This window comes from Pelobates fuscus, chromosome 12 (assembly GCF_036172605.1).
Source record: "Pelobates fuscus isolate aPelFus1 chromosome 12, aPelFus1.pri, whole genome shotgun sequence".
Lineage (NCBI taxonomy): Eukaryota > Metazoa > Chordata > Amphibia > Anura > Pelobatidae > Pelobates > Pelobates fuscus.
This window is the reverse complement of record NC_086328.1, coordinates 130,707,669-130,724,652: the sequence shown is the minus strand read 5'-3', so window position 1 is coordinate 130,724,652 and position 16,984 is coordinate 130,707,669. Positions and strand designations below refer to the sequence as shown.

Sequence of the window (16,984 nt, the reverse complement as noted above, 5' to 3'; positions counted from 1 at the left end):
CTGCACTATATGTCAAATCCAACAGCAGTGTGAAAGAGGCCGGTACTGACTGCACTATCTTCAACCTACTTAACATCCTTTTTTTCACCTTAGGTTTCCCTTATCTCTGTTTGTACTGGAGACAATCAATTTGGCTGCCAGACTCTGCTGTCATTTCAGCTGCTTCTAGGGAAACATGTAGCAAGCATTTCGAGATAATCAGATGACTGAAGTGTCATTTTCCATCTAAGTGGCTGTACTGCACAAACAAAGCCGCATCTAGTTAAAATAATGGTTCAATGGGCGACCGGTAACTGTTGCACGTTAATCAGCCCTTTGGTAGGTCAGTGATGCCTTTTACGAGAGCGCAGTGGTGAAGATGTCATCCATTTGTATGTCATTAATAAACACAGGGAAAGATGAATGGATGCGGTAATTTACTGGGACACAAGATATTTCTGTCATATTATGCGGCTGGTGTAAAACATAAAACTGAGTAATTGTACTAATGCAATCCTCTTAGGTTTGTGCCAGCAATTACAAATGGAAATATAATGCTCATATTTTAGTGAGGAGTGCTAAAAATCTACAGTTAATTTTTAATCTGTGGATCAGGATACTTCAACCTTCTATGGACTGTAACAGTAACCCATCACGACCTGACCGTCCGGGCTACAGGATGGACCTATACATCCTACTTTCGAAGCGAGGCAATCTATAAGTATAGGGCAATCGAGGTTATGCTATGATCGGTGTTCTAAAATAGCTAGAGATACTACAGGAAAGGAAAACCATTATCTTCAGCAATGGGGTGTCCACTAATATAAGGCTGTTACAGGGAACTTTATTTGTAAAGGTTGATGGACCGAGATGGGACTTAGAGTCCAATCCAGCTCTGCGCTTAATCTCCCACGACTCCTGAGCAATAGCAATGGCTACCGTATTCATCAGCCCAAATACATAAAACAGAAGCCAAAACAGGTTACTTGCACACTGTCCCATATCATTATTTAAATAACTGATGGTTTTTAGTATCATTCCAATGGCCATTAAAGTGTAAGCTCATCATGTCAAGGCAAACCTCTTAGAATCCTTCAATAACAATTCACCTTACTGTCTTCAGCTAAAAGGTAAAACGTCTAATGAGACAGAATGGGGTATTTAATGAACCTGTGCACACTTATTTGATTTGCCCTGCTTGGGGACATTTCTCCAAGCAGGGCAGATCTCCCCCAGGACACCGACACGCTTGCTTCGTTGCCAGCATGCCGGCGTCTGAGCAGAGTAGTATCATGTCACTCCATCCCTCTACTCCCAGCCAGCGCTAGCAGTATAGATGGAATGTCACACTCTTTTAAAAGATCTAGTTATAACCATGAGTCAAAATACCCAAACTGGGAAATTCTCCCAATCAGATCTACAACCAGTTACATGTCTGTGGTCTTAGAAATTCACTTTGGATCCCTGGCAATTCTCACTTCAAAGAATAGAACTGCAGCTTTTGCAAGCTGGTTTTACGCATTTAATGCATCATTAAATGCAACATGTTGTCATTGGGGGTATATCTACTAAACAGTATAATATATATATATATATATATATATATATATATATATATATATATAGGCAGTTATAGTTAACTTCATATGAATGCAGGGCATATAACTGAATTAAATGATTGCATATTTTTAAACTATGATTAGATTAAATCACTTAAATATATCAAAAGATGTTACAAAAAATTAAATTACAATTAATAAATAACAATTAAGGAAAGACAAGTAGTATATTCAGTAAAGTGTATTTTATATTCATGATTTATTTTACTTAATCCATTTACAATCTGTAGCTTTAGACTATAAACATATATTTGCATTTTGAAACGGACCCAATAAAGTGGTTTTGTGAGCAGGAGTCCCTGGGCAAAGTATGTTAAGACAGAGCTGGGCAAATGGTTGAGACCCAACTGCCATGATTTGCCAGCCTTTAGAGTGGCAAAGCATCGCTGAGGTTGTCAACATTTGGGCATTTTCCGGTTTGCCCACCCCTGTCTTAAGGTGTTAAACCAATTTCAAACTGAGTAGCATCAAAGATGCTCCTCTATAGCGGGTCGTGGGTGATGATCTGCCCCGTCTCTGCTCGCCCCTTTACTGAGCAGAGAATAGAATCATTGAGAAGCATCACTAGTAACAGCTATAATCACAACTTGGCTATTTAAGCCTAAATTTAGTGATTGTTTTCAAATCACAAAAATTCACTGTTTATTCTGTTCAAGAGTTTAAGTGGCAATTACATTAATTAGACTTGTGTATGGCTGAAAAAATTCAGATTGGCTGAATCATAAAATCCAAATTTTGTATATTGTCTGCAGTACACTGATGAGCATATTTTTGCACCATTGCTTCCCAGATTAAGTGAGAAAAATGAACCAATAGAGTGAAATAATAAGTACGTACGTAATACAGCTCCTCCTTTCTTCCCGTGTTGGCCACTTCTCACTTGATTCAGATAATCTGCGGACTGGCCTAATTGAAAACTAACGCACAAGTCTAATATGAAAACAATTTCGCAGGATGCTTAGTAGTATTCACCAGTTCAAAAGGGAAGCACAGTTTTCTGCGTTTTATGTATTTTAGTATAGTTTAGTTTTATAGTATATTTTTACCTGCGCCCATTGCACGATGGATGAGGGAACAGAAATGCATGCTCCCTCCAATTTATTAGTAGGAAAACTAAAATCCCCAAATCTCCTTCCAAACGGACAAATTCACTGTTAATGTGGACATATTCATTGATCAATAAATGTAATTCCTACAGTTTAAATGGAATGTAGACATTTAGGGGCTCTGTGACAACACAGTATGGTTTATAGAAGGGGCCCTCAAAGACTCCAAACACATTACAGATTGTAGAAATGCTTTAGGGTTAGAATGTGAGCCATGTGGGTCCTCACATTCAGAAAACACCTTTGTCCCATCTTCCCAGGTATCAATCAGTCTGCAGGGTGGGCATCGCGCCTTCCTCTCTTTGAATTATATTTACACAATTTGTCCACCAGCCTCCTCAATAAGAAGCCACTGATTGGACAATGTCAAGCAGTGACCGGAAAAACTGTACTGGATAAAAATTGAAGGATTTAAAGAAACTAGTTCTACAGCTAATCTAAGGGTGTATTCTCATACTCCACTCCACCAAAAAATAGGAAGTACATTTCTTGCAGCGGTATATCTACTAAATTGCTGATTTATTTATTTCTCTCTTTCTATAAAGTGGTTCTTAATGGGCGTTTGACAATGCCAATAATAATAATTACATGGACAACTAATGAGAACATAAAAGTGGTTATCACATCCCCGTGTGGTCACGGGCAGAGGGACTGGTTGTAGGGTCCCTGGTACCCTGTGTTTGTTTGGTGCACTGCTTTAAGGAGTTTAATATTAACCAAGGGAACTGAACCTAAATAGTCTCTACAACATTATCATTAGAAGGAACGCTAACGGTTACGGTGCTTAGATGGTCCCTCTTGAATGTAAATTAACTACCTGCATGCCCTGCTAACTACCTGCATGACCTGCTAACTACCTGCATGACCTGCTAACTTCCTGCATGCCCTGCTAACTTCCTGCATGCCCTGCTAACTACCTGCATGCCCTGCTAACTACCTGCATGCCCTGCTAACTACCTGCATGACCTGCTAACTTCCTGCATGCCCTGCTAACTACCTGCATGCCCTGCTAACTACCTGCATGACCTGCTAACTACCTGCATGCCCTGCTAACTACCTGCATGACCTGCTAACTTCCTGCATGCCCTGCTAACTACCTGCACGACCTGCTAACTACCTGCATGCCCTGCTAACTACCTGCATGCCCTGTTAACTACCTGCATGCCCTGCTAACTACCTGCATGCCCTGTTAACTACCTGCACGACCTGCTAACTACCTGCACGACCTGCTATCTACCTGCACGCCCTGCTAACGTCCTGCATGACCTGCTAACGTCCTGCATGACCTGCTAACTTCCTGCATGCCCTGCTAACTACCTGCATGCCCTGCTAACTACCTGCATGCCCTGCTAACTACCTGCATGCCCTGCTAACTTCCTGCATGCCCTGCTAACTTCCTGCATGCCCTGCTAACTTCCTGCATGCCCTGCTAACTTCCTGCATGCCCTGCTAACTACCTGCATGCCCTGCTAACTACCTGCATGACCTGCTAACGTCCTGCATGACCTGCTAACTTCCTGCATGCCCTGCTAACTTCCTGCATGCCCTGCTAACTACCTGCATGACCTGCTAACTTCCTGCATGCCCTGCTAACTACCTGCACGACCTGCTAACTACCTGCACGACCTGCTAACGCCCTGCTAACTACCTGCATGACCTGCTAACGTCCTGCATGACCTGCTAACTTCCTGCATGCCCTGCTAACTACCTGCATGCCCTGCTAACTACCTGCATGCCCTGCTAACTACCTGCATGCCCTGCTAACTACCTGCATGCCCTGCTAACTTCCTGCATGCCCTGCTAACTTCCTGCATGCCCTGCTAACTACCTGCATGCCCTGCTAACTACCTGCATGACCTGCTAACGTCCTGCATGACCTGCTAACTTCCTGCATGCCCTGCTAACTTCCTGCATGCCCTGCTAACTACCTGCATGCCCTGCAAACTTCCTGCATGACCTGCTAATGTCCTGCATGACCTGCTAACTTCCTGCATGCCCTGCTAACTACCTGCATGCCCTGCTAACTACCTGCATGCCCTGCTAACTTCCTGCATGCCCTGCTAACTACCTGCATGCCCTGCTAACTACCTGCACGACCTGCTAACTACCTGCACGACCTGCTAACTACCTGCATGCCCTGCTAACTACCTGCATGCCCTGCAAACTTCCTGCATGCCCTGCTAACTACCTGCATGCCCTGCTAACTTCCTGCATGACCTGCTAACTACCTGCATGACCTGCTAACTTCCTGCATGCCCTGCTAACTTCCTGCATGCCCTGCTAACTTCCTGCATGCCCTGCTAACTACCTGCATGCCCTGCTAACTTCCTGCATGACCTGCTAACTTCCTGCATGCCCTGCTAACTTCCTGCATGCCCTGCTAACTACCTGCATGCCCGGCTAACTACCTGCATGCCCTGCTAACTTCCTGCATGACCTGCTAACTTCCTGCATGACCTGCTAACGTCCTGCATGACCTGCTAACTTCCTGCATGCCCTGCTAACTACCTGCATGCCCTGCTAACTACCTGCATGCCCTGCTTACTTTCTGCATGCCCTGCTAACTACCTGCATGCCCTGCAAACTTCCTGCATGCCCTGCAAACTTCCTGCATGCCCTGCTAACTACCTGCATGCCCTGCTAACTACCTGCATGCCCTGCTTACTTTCTGCATGCCCTGCTAACTCCCTGCATGCCCTGCTAACTCCCTGCATGCCCTGCTAACTACCTGCATGCCCTGCTAACTTCCTGCATGCCCTGCTAACTTCCTGCATGCCCTGCTAACTACCTGCATGCCCTGCTAACTACCTGCATGACCTGCTAACTACCTGCATGCCCTGCTAACTACTTGCATGACCTGCTAACTACCTGCATGCCCTGCTAACTTCCTGCATGCCCTGCTAACTACCTGCATGCCCTGCTAACTACCTGCATGACCTGCTAACTACCTGCATGCCCTGCTAACTTCCTGCATGACCTGCTAACTTCCTGCATGCGCTGCTAACTTCCTGCATGCCCTGCTAACTACCTGCATGCCCTGCTAACTACCTGCATGCCCTGCTAACTTCCTGCATGACCTGCTAACTTCCTGCATGCGCTGCTAACTACCTGCATGCCCTGCTAACTACCTGCATGACCTGCTAACTTCCTGCATGCCCTGCTAACTTCCTGCATGACCTGCTAACTACCTGCATGACCTGCTAACTTCCTGCATGCCCTGCTAACTTCCTGCATGCCCTGCTAACTTCCTGCATGACCTGCTAACTACCTGCATGACCTGCTAACTTCCTGCATGACCTGCGGGTTTTATTTTTTTATTTGTGACATGAGAGGCTGGTATTATTTAATAGTATATTTTAACCTTAGCTGTGCTGGGAATTGGATCTCTTTTAATTACGTTTTATTCAGACACACAAAAATATGTAAATTCTATTTAATTATTAATAATTTTGGATTTGTAACTAAAGTCTTTTATCTCTAAAGTAATTTAAATTAAGTTTCAACCCAGTAAGCAAACAGAGGTTTAATAAACTCTCTACCACCATCTAGTGGTCAATATGGAAACCTGTTTTGAAGTACAAGACCATTCCTTCTAATTTAGCAATAGTTTATATAAAATAGTTTCTAATTCATCATATCATGGGTTAATATTGCGTGTTATGTACAGCTATTCATGTAATGTATAATTAACAGAAAACTCGCAAATTAGGAGATTGTATATTTAATTCTGGAACTCTTCCATATGCTCTCATTTTAATTATTATTATTATCACCATTTATATAGCGCCAACAGATTCCATAGCACATTATTATGAGAGTGGGGATTTAACTATAAATAGGACAATTACAAGAAAACTTACAGGAATGATAGGTTGAGGAGGACCCTGCTCAAACGAGCTTACAGTCTATAGATTCACTTGATGTTCTTAATTTAAGCCTTCATAGAACACCCACTCTCTTTGTAATAGACTATGCATGGCTTATTTAAATAGGATTTAGTTTTGGGTGTACACAGGGCTCGGTTACAAAGTCCAACTTGCGATGTATTGTAACTACAAGGCTATAAAATGCAGGCTAGAGTTAGAAGTATAGCATTATTAAGTTATGTATACACTGGGTTTTAGATTACCCAATCAGTGGTGTATTCTGGTTTTGTGCTGCCCTAGGCATGACAAAACTCAGCACCTCCCTACCCCCTTCGAAATTTATATTCCTGACAGACACACACCCTCACTGATGCATGCACTCACTGACAAATGCAGTCATTGTCACACACACTGTTTAACCAACACACATTTTCACGTACACATTTACAGTTACACACACACACATTCACCAACATACACACTGGCAGACATGCATTCACTGACAGACACATATAAACTCACTGACAGACGCACACCCACTGAGACACACATATACTCACTGACAGATACACACTGACAAACACATGCACACTTACAGACAGATGTACACTCAGGGTCAGACACACTTGGTCACTGACAGACACGCATACACACACTGACAAACACTCTGTGACAGATGCACACACACTGACAAACACATACGCACACTCATTAACAAACACACATACACTCTCACTGACAAACACATACACACTCACTGACCGACACATACACACTCAGTGACAGACACACACACTAACAGGCACACACACTAACACACACTAACACACTTAAAAACATTTTTAAATTTCAATCCACCCAGCCTTCCTACCTTTGGGAGTGCTGGAGTGGATTCTTCCCTGGGGTCCAGTGGGGCTGGCAGGCAGACGCAGGCAGTCAGACAGGCGAGCGGTGTATGCGGGCGGCGAGGGAGCAGCGCTTTTTTTCCAACCCCCCACTAAAAAAGTGCCACCCAAGGCAAATGCCTTGTCAGCCTTGCGCTAGATACAGCGCTGCACCCAACCCTAACTAAATTATTCATATGTTCTAGACCAGAGGTAGACAACCTTACGCACTCTAAATGGTGTGGACTACATCTCCCATAATGTATTGACATTATTATGACTGTAAGATCATTATAGGAGATGTAGTCCGCAAAATTTTGAATACAGGAGGTTGCCGACCCCTGGTCTAAACTTACTCTAGTATTAATGTCTTTTGAAACTACACCTCCATTTTCAGTAATAAAGGTTTCTACCCAGCATCATTTTATTGAGAATATATTTAATGTGTGAGTGTTTCTGTTGAAGTAGTTAGGAAGAAGATCAGTGGGGGGGAAGATCTGTGCTTGCATTTAAACCTGGATTAAGATTGCTAAGGCCCTGGGCTTGTTGCCTGATTAGCCATTTAGGATCCCTGGTGGTCTGGAATAGGGTGAGCTGGTGTGCATGATCACTGGTGGTTTGGTGTTAAAGTATTGCGGTCTGCTGCTCTGTCAATGATTCAAAGCAATGACTGCAGTGCTCCAAGTCATTGAGAATTGCTGGGGGACCACAAAGGAGGTTTTAAAGTGATCTGGACTCAATAGAGGTGCAAAACACAAAGCTCTTGAGCAGGTGGGGAGGTACAGGACTGGGCAGGGCTATTGATCTCCATGTTGGCTCAAGGAAGGCTTCCACACAGCTTCTCAAATCAGCTCTTTGCAATAGGTCTTTGCAAGGCAGGTGCACTGGGCAATTGCTGCCTCTTGAGTTTTGCTCCACTGAGCTAACCAAACCAGGAAGTTACAGGACTGTTGCATGATTGACAGCCAGGGAGCATGTAACTAACCAGGTTGATTTTTAAAAAAGTGTCAATTTTTTTAAATCAGCACTTTTTGTGAACTATGTTGCCATTTGTATTCATATTGCTAAATTATAAAATGAATGTTTGTTTCAAATTTAAGCATGTGTTACTCAAATAAAACTTGCAAAATCAACAACACAAATCATTGACTTTTATTTTTATTATTAAAATCAGAAAAGTACAAAATGAATACATTTTATTTACGGTATTTAAATATATACACCCACACACATTTGTATTCAACATAATATATATACACACACACACACATATATATAATATGTTCAGAAATGCACACAGACACATGTTTGTATAATTGCCAATTTTGTTGGCATTAGAAATATAATTGGAGTTCTATTTTTAAATAAGGGGCTAAACTACAATCCTATTTCCTTTTTTTTTTTATCCAAATGAATATGTAAAGTAATTCGTAAAATAACCAGTCTGCAGTAATGGCTGTATTCATGCAACCTTTAATCATCGTTGATTGAAATAAAAAGCAATCAAGGGTTGGATGTACACGCATAATATATGAAGATATAATATAAAATCCTAGGCAAGATTTGTATAATGTAATAACACATGCTGCAATGTGACGTGGTCCGTCAGATCCAGACCCTCTATCCTACTCTGTACAAATTAAAAAAACTAATACTACACGTCTGCACTGTGTATATAAAAATAAGAGGATAGATATTCATTACGCATGAGCATTATTATTTCTAGATTTGTATTCCTTAACACATTTGTGATTTACCAGAACAATCGGCAGATTAAGGCATTTCCTTTACTCTTTATCATGAAGGGGTTCAGATGCAAGAAAAAGATATTTAAAAAAAAATAATTAAGAAAACCAATAAAAAATTAAGTAATGGATTTGGAGATGGTCGTATCACGTATATGTAATGAATAGATTGTTCGATTTTTATGGTGCCGATCAAGTGCATTGGCTGCACAACTGTATTTTAGGAAGCCACCTTCAACATTTGTGGCCTATCTGCTAGAACAGTAATACGTCTGTGTTCTCAGTGTTTATCCTGCTCCTTCCTGTGGGATCGACATCACATCCATCCTTCCACTTATGGAACAGACTCTGCTCACATTGTAAATCCCATTAAATCCCAGGCAGGAGCAGTGATAGACAGTGGGAATGGAAACCTGTCTCTGATCCTGAACATATATCACAAACAGAAGAGGAAGGTCATGTATTGGGAGATGTCTCCTGAAACACAGAGACACCGTAAATACACTTGACCAGCAATTTGATAACCGGTTAGACTTGGATTTGGGGGTAATTGTGGTGAGAGAGAGAAATGCAGAGATTAACAAAAGGGGAAAGGAGATATGATGAAATGGGGTGGAGGGAGAAGATGAAATGGTGATTGGGGAAAGAAAGAAGATAAAATGACGTGGGAGGGAGAGATAAGACAGATGAGAAGGGTAAAGCGAGAAAGGAGGAGTAATAATTCTGTGCCACAGAATGAACAAAGCAGGACTCGAAATGAGTGGGGGAAGTAGAGTGAACAAGAGCCTCGACATGACATAGTAGAAATGCCCAGCAATAATGATAATGTACGAGAGCTGTATGTAACATGTTTTTCGATCCAGCACAATACAAAACCTGTACGTTCCTCTCCCATGTTTGTGCGCTGGATCCTTCCCTGATATGTAGGTTGTTCTGTGTAATGTATGTGTATGTGCGTGTAATTATATGCACAGTGAAGAAGTATATATCTTTTAGTTTTGTATTGTTTGTTACAATTGTTTGTGCTTTGTCAGCAAACTCTGCATCTTTTTACTGCAGCCATCGTAATAAACAAGGGCAGCGCATACAATAAAGCTCAGCTATTCAAATTACAAAAATGATTGTCAATTAAAATAAGTAATGTAGACAGAATGCAGACTTGCTGAATCACTTAGAATTTTACCATTAAAATGCTCGTGGTTGCAAACCGATTTCTATAATGACTTTTAAACTGATATATTTATGTAACTCATCAGTTGCTCTGCGGTTTTAATGGACGCAGTTGCTTTCTGCGTAACCCATTCATCGCCAGAGGGGTTCCTGTAATGCCGATCGCGTTGTAAATCAGTTAATAGCAATAGTTTGTGAAAGTCTTGTCTTTCTATTGGTATGTAAGATTTCCTGGAGAAACTGATGGCCGGTCAGTTGTAATCAGTTTGGATCTTCATTTTTAAGATTGTCCATAGGTGCCATTTTTATTAATTGTAGAGTGTATATGCTCTCTATATCTATATCTGCAATGCCGAATGATGCTCGAATATGGCATATGGGGGCCCCATCCTGTTATGTTGCAGTGCTGGGTGTTTGGAAGTAGTGGTGGCTTCGAAGGTGTGGTTATGGTAACATTTAATTCTTAAACTCATTCAGCACAATATATTGAGCTAACCTAGATTGGAATGTATGGCATAGAACAATTGCTTGTTCTGTTTATGGACAGTTAAAATATAAACAGAGTGCCACTTTTGCAACATAAAGATGAGATACTTGAATCAGAATTCTGGCCCTTCCAAACCCAGAAACTACAGGAAGAATCCAGACAGCTCTGAAACGCTCAGAGAGGGTACCTTACCTTCCTGTCTTTGCTTTGATCCACAACCCTCAATAGAGTTGGACAAAATGAACAGGATTTTATAGGTTCTTCACATGACATAGCTCAATAACGTCTTTTAACAGACTTGTAAACATTTTTTTTTGTACGTTAGAGACTTACAGGGTTATTCAGTAAAGTATGAATTGTAAAGTTTTTTTTAAATTCAGAACCCGCTTTTTATTACCCACAAATCACACTTTATTGAAAACCGAGAACTGGAGATCCCATCCACTCCTGCTAAAATGTATCATCAGAATACAAACTGCGGGAGTTAAATTTGACCTACCTCTATCTTGAGATAAAAACCTGTTTACCAGACAGGAAATTGCTCTAGTGCCATATGTGCTACCATGCCAAGCTTAGTCTAACTGCCTTGTATTAATTACATCGTGTGTGAATCGCGCTGCTAAAAGATATTGGCACTTCAAAAATACAGCCAATTCATAAGCTTTAGCCGTTTTAAATTGCCTTCCTGCGGAACAGACAAAGATATAAAATATGGATATATAGCTTGACACTCCACTTTCTGACTTTTCATCTCCTATTACATTTACCACCTTGTGGTGACATGAAGCACCTCTCTGGCTGATGACAAGACTTTATATTATTTATTAATTACTCAACCGACCAAACGTTTTTTCTTCAATAAAACGTAAAATAAAGTGGTCTGCCCAGGGTTTAAAGGTCTCATTTAAAGAGTCACATTTACAATCACATAGATAGATCACACCTTTTTTTTTTTGGGTTGCAGTCGGAGCTCTTTTTTTATTTAAGAGCACAGTTATTATTATTATTTTATTTTTACAGAGTGAGGTTAAACTGAAATATAGAAAGCCTCGGATTCTCTGTAATAATTGTATATAACTGTATAACCCATTTAGGTCAAACACTTCTGAAATGTCAATTCATTTCCTTCGTCGTCTGCGTCCGCGTCTCTCTGACGGACAGAGCCCTGTACAAAGAGAGATGAGTTTCAGTCAAGAGTCAGTCACATTAGAAAGAGAGAAGTAATAAAATGCACGGTATTAACTAATAACATTTTTAAATTCATCGCTTCCAGGCTGAATTTATATTCAAGGTCTGGCACAGGCTATGAAATCTAATTTTGTTCTTGTGAATGTGTGATATAATTTTATAAGTGTTATAAAAAAGGTCTTTACTTATGCTGACCATGAGCGCTAAGCTATCGTGTCATATCACGGAGATATGCCTTTAGCGGACTGAAATACGAGCTCATTTGCTCTGTGCTTCTTCTATTAATCTTTATTTGTACGGATGGGCTTGTTATGGCTGCAGATGACACTGGACGACAGAGGGTGGGTTATAAATGTGGGTTTAGTGGCTAGAACAGAATTAGGTGGGAGTGGTTTTCTAGTGAAGGGGTGAACCCTAAAATAATTGTGATGTTGTTATAGTGGTAGGTTTTGGTTTTCCTGGGTTTGTGCTGTTTCTTCATGCTGATGGATAGTACAGCGGTGTAGTATGTAGCATTCATGCGTTGCAGAAGAGAATACAGTGAATTGCTTTGCATGTCAATGATAGTCTTAAAGTGCTTGGTTAATCCATCTCCAGCGCACTCAGCCTGTGATTGTCACCCAATGTTTTCTACAAGTCAAGTGGCAATGCGGAACCAGCAGTAGCCACTGAGAGAGCCCTGATTTTTGTAAATCTGTTTAAAAACTGTTGAGATGTCTCCCACAGTCTCTGCACCATAACAACTGCAACATGCTGTAGTTTTTTCAGTGCTTAGAGTGGCCCTTTAACAACTGACTTTTATCCTGCAGCATGTGAATTCTGCATACTTCAATGCAGCACATTTTATGAATCCATATGGAAGTCATGTGCGATCAGAAAAACATGGTCGGTCGGTGCTGCCCCAGCAGCACACATCCCTCCCACAAACTTGTATTTAGTTTTAACTATGCTAAAACAATATCCATTCAATGAATAATATACGTTTTTGAAAATGTTATTTCATGTGTAAAAACTTCCACGTTCCCTTGTTATTTAATTAGATTTTCCTTGCCTCACAATCCATGCATTTGGGTGACAATATGACATCGGTGGCTTCAGGACCGTACTTCCTCCTGATGCGTGCGTAGTTTGCCTTCACCTGTATCGTACGTCTGCTGGCTGTAACACAGTAATTATTACACAGTCAGATCAGTGGCCGGTAGTAACGCTAGAACCAAGAACACATCATTTAATCATGTTAGAAATAAAAGCATATATATGTATGGAGGGAGCACAGAAAGGTTGCAATCATTGTGTAAAAGATGTCCAAAAAGCACCCTGTTGGGCATAACAGGTCCCATTAAAAAGATTTTTATTACTAAAGTGAGAATTGAAAGTGAATTTAAAATTTAAGACCAGAATACGCGAACTGTAACTATAGCTGACTTAGAGATTTTTTCAGAAGATGATTGTTTTGGGGATTTAAAGGAACACACCAGACAGCAATATTAGCCACAGGCACTTAGTTGTATTTATTATATGTACTCAATCTACACCTCACCTTAATAAATACACATACAGGTATCTATTTCTACAAAATTATGTATACTTCACCTTTCCTAAATAAACACTATGGTGTTAATTACAAATCCTAATACTATATTACTCTAAACACACATTAGATGACACCCCCCCCCCCAACCCCCTGTAAATGCAATACAAATTAAAAAAGAAAAAAACGTACAAAAGCATTTTACTCCCCTTTTTTCAAGCACTGAGACAATGTCACGGGCGTCGCTTTATGGCTTGTCGTCAAATTCAATGCTCTCATAGAAGAATACTAGGGACGTGACGCGCATGCGCAGCTACCTGCGCACACAATCAAATGCTTCTCATAGGGAAGCACTGAATTCAATGCTCTTAGAGGAGCACTGGGGACATGACGCGCATGCGCAGCTACCCGCACACACAATCAAATGCTTCTCATAGGGAAGCACTGAATTCAATGCTCTTAGAGGAGCACTGGGGACGTGACGCGCATGCGCAGCTACCCGCACACACAATCAAATGCTTCTCATAGGGAAGCACTGAATTCAATGCTCTTAGAGGAGCACTGGGGACGTGACGCGCATGCGCAGCTACCCGCACACACAATCAAATGCTTCTCATAGGGAAGCACTGAATTCAATGTTTTCAGAGAAGCACTGGGGACGTGACGCGCAGCTACCCGCACACACAATCAAATGCTTCTCATAGGGAAGCACTGAATTCAATGTTCTCAGAGGAGCACTGGGGACGTGACGCGCATGTGCAGCTACCCGCACTCACAATTAGATGCTTCTCATAGGGAAGCACTGAATTCAATGCTCTCAGAGGAGCACTGGGGACGTTACGCGCATGCGCAACTACCCGCACTCACAATTAAATGCTTCTCATAGGGAAGCACTGAATTCAATGCTCTCAGAGGAGCACTGGGGACGTGACGCGCATGCGCAGCTACCCGCACACACAATCAAATGCTTGTCATAGGGAATCACTGAATTCAATGCTCTCAGAGGAGCACTGGGGACGTGACGCGCATGCGCAGCTACCCGCACTCACAATTAAATGCTTCTCATAGGGAAGCACTGAATTCAATGTTCTCAGAGGAGCACTGGGGACGTGACGCGCATGCGCAGCTACCCACACTCACAATTAAATGCTTCTCATAGGGAATCACTGAATTCAATGCTGTCCTCATGGATAAATGTCACGTGAGTTTTACTCCGTTGTTCAGAAGAAGCGCCTCTAGTGGCTGTCAGTTTAAAAGCCACTAGAGACGTGTTTAATCCCTCAAGGTAAAGATCATTAAAGGATTAAAATTACAAGGCCATCGCACTCAGGGCACTTCATTGAGATCACGTGGTCTGTGCGCCTTTAGTGGACCATTAAATATGGGGATAGATAAAGCAAATATCATAATGCAGTTGAATTATTCAGCTCCCTTTTCCCTCCCCACCACCAACTCCATTTCTTTACTCAATTCCGTTTTACTCTCGTACAGTGGGATATGCACTGTTGCTTAGCAATGTATAAACTCATTATTTGTGGGTGTGGCTAGATGATTGGCATATCTTTATCTGAATGCTTATTCTATTTGATAAATGTATGAAAAAATATCATCATGAATGTAGAAGAATATATTAACATATATAAAAAAAATAGGCCAAACTGAAGTTTAGTTTATAATATTAAACAAACAAACAATACTTCTGTAAATACTTAGCAAGATAAAAAATAGAATATACATACAATATAAGAGCAATTCCTAGTATATAAATCTATGAAAAATAAAAGACAGATTATGGTGCAGTACAATAAATACGTTAAGAGGAATATGAATAACTCACACTTTTTAGAGCTGTACCAGCTCTATTTAGCAGGCCTGGACGGAATAATCCCCATCTATGGATATATGTGGAGAGTATTCTCAGCTTGACTCCAAAATTATGGAGACATCGTGTAAGAAAACACAGGAATAAAGTCAAATGGTATTGTACATAAACTACAGTGATATAAATGGAGAAATAATCCTACTTACGTAAGCCAAAGCAATGTCCTATAATATGACCTACTATGAATTCAAATACATTTATTTATATATGAATTATATACAGCCCCTTTTAATAGATACGAGCCCTTTCCAGCAATACTATATGTACACACTGGACTATTGCCCTCATCCAAAATGGCGCCCACATTACTTCCCCATATATCACTTCCGAGTGATGTATGACTACCTTTCAACTCAGGAACCGAAACGTACATCACCAATTCTCCGAAAACCGGAAACGGCTGTACGAACACCGGAACTCGCAAATTATAACCCAGGTCCCAGGAACATACAAAAAGCCGTCCTTCAACAGAGCAGCATCCACTTTTGATAAAACTTTGACGAAACGCATAAAGTGAGGACTTGTTCATTTTATTTACCCACAGAACTGTTTTTATAATACATTTTAATAGCAGTTATGTTTAGCATTTTCCATCCATACAGCTGCTACAACTTATCCGGTTTCTACATATATCCCTGGGTGGGAATTGTACCACCTCACGCTCTTCACACCAGAGCAGGACATTGCTGTGGCTTACGGAAGTAGGATTATTTCTCCATTTATATCACTGTAGTTTATGTACCATACCATTTGACTTTATTCCTGTGTTTTCTTACACGATGTCTCCATAATTTTGGAGTCAAGCTGAGAATACTCTCCACATATATCCATAGATGGGGATTATTCCGTCCAGGCCTGCTAAATAGAGCTGGTACAGCTCTAAAAAGTGTGAGTTATTCATATTCCTCTTAACGTATTTATTGTACTGCACCATAATCTGTCTTTTATTTTTCATAGATTTATATACTAGGAATTGCTCTTATATCGTATGTATATTCTATTTTCTATCTTGCTACATATTTCACAAGGGTGAGAGAACCCCTTGTTGGTGATTTACTGCCATTGTCTGTCTGATATTGAGCACCTATACACATCCTGTTGTTTTACTTCCGTAAATACTCGCTTAATGAAAATGAAATGACATTGTACTACACATACTTCTCACATGCACCACACTAAGAGACAATAGAGGACAATTACCGGCTTTGCTCACAAATTTATCGCCTGCAGAAACGCACAAAAGCATATCCTTTTCTATGTCACTCCATGACGTCACCTTCTCACCGTCTGATGTAAACAGCGCTGCCGCCGGGTGAGGCTGCATAATCAGTCTGGCAGTGCAGTTGTCCAGCAGCTACAATATTGGTTTCACAAGATTAATATTATATATCATGTATTTCCATTATTAAATGACCAGATAAACTGTATTCCATTTACTAAAATCAAATGGAAATATATTTTATTCCTATCATTCCTAAATGTTATCTGTCCTTTGACAGGCAGCATGGATAAGCAATAATTTACCAC

At 41.0% G+C, this 16,984-nt stretch overlaps 1 protein-coding gene across 1 annotated transcript in view; it reads right to left on the bottom strand.

Annotated features, from left to right (window-relative positions):
• Positions 1–13,080: 13,080 nt before the first annotated feature.
• LOC134578564 (doublecortin domain-containing protein 1-like) overlaps positions 13,081–16,984 on the bottom strand; it is a 311,038-nt gene continuing 307,134 nt past the window's right edge. Inside the window, exons 31-32 of the mRNA XM_063437537.1 lie at positions 16,658–16,811; positions 13,081–13,202 (exon numbers count right to left, since the gene is read on the bottom strand). Of these exons, the coding sequence (XP_063293607.1) occupies positions 13,081–13,202; positions 16,658–16,811 (276 nt within the window). The remainder of the gene's footprint in view (positions 13,203–16,657; positions 16,812–16,984) is intronic.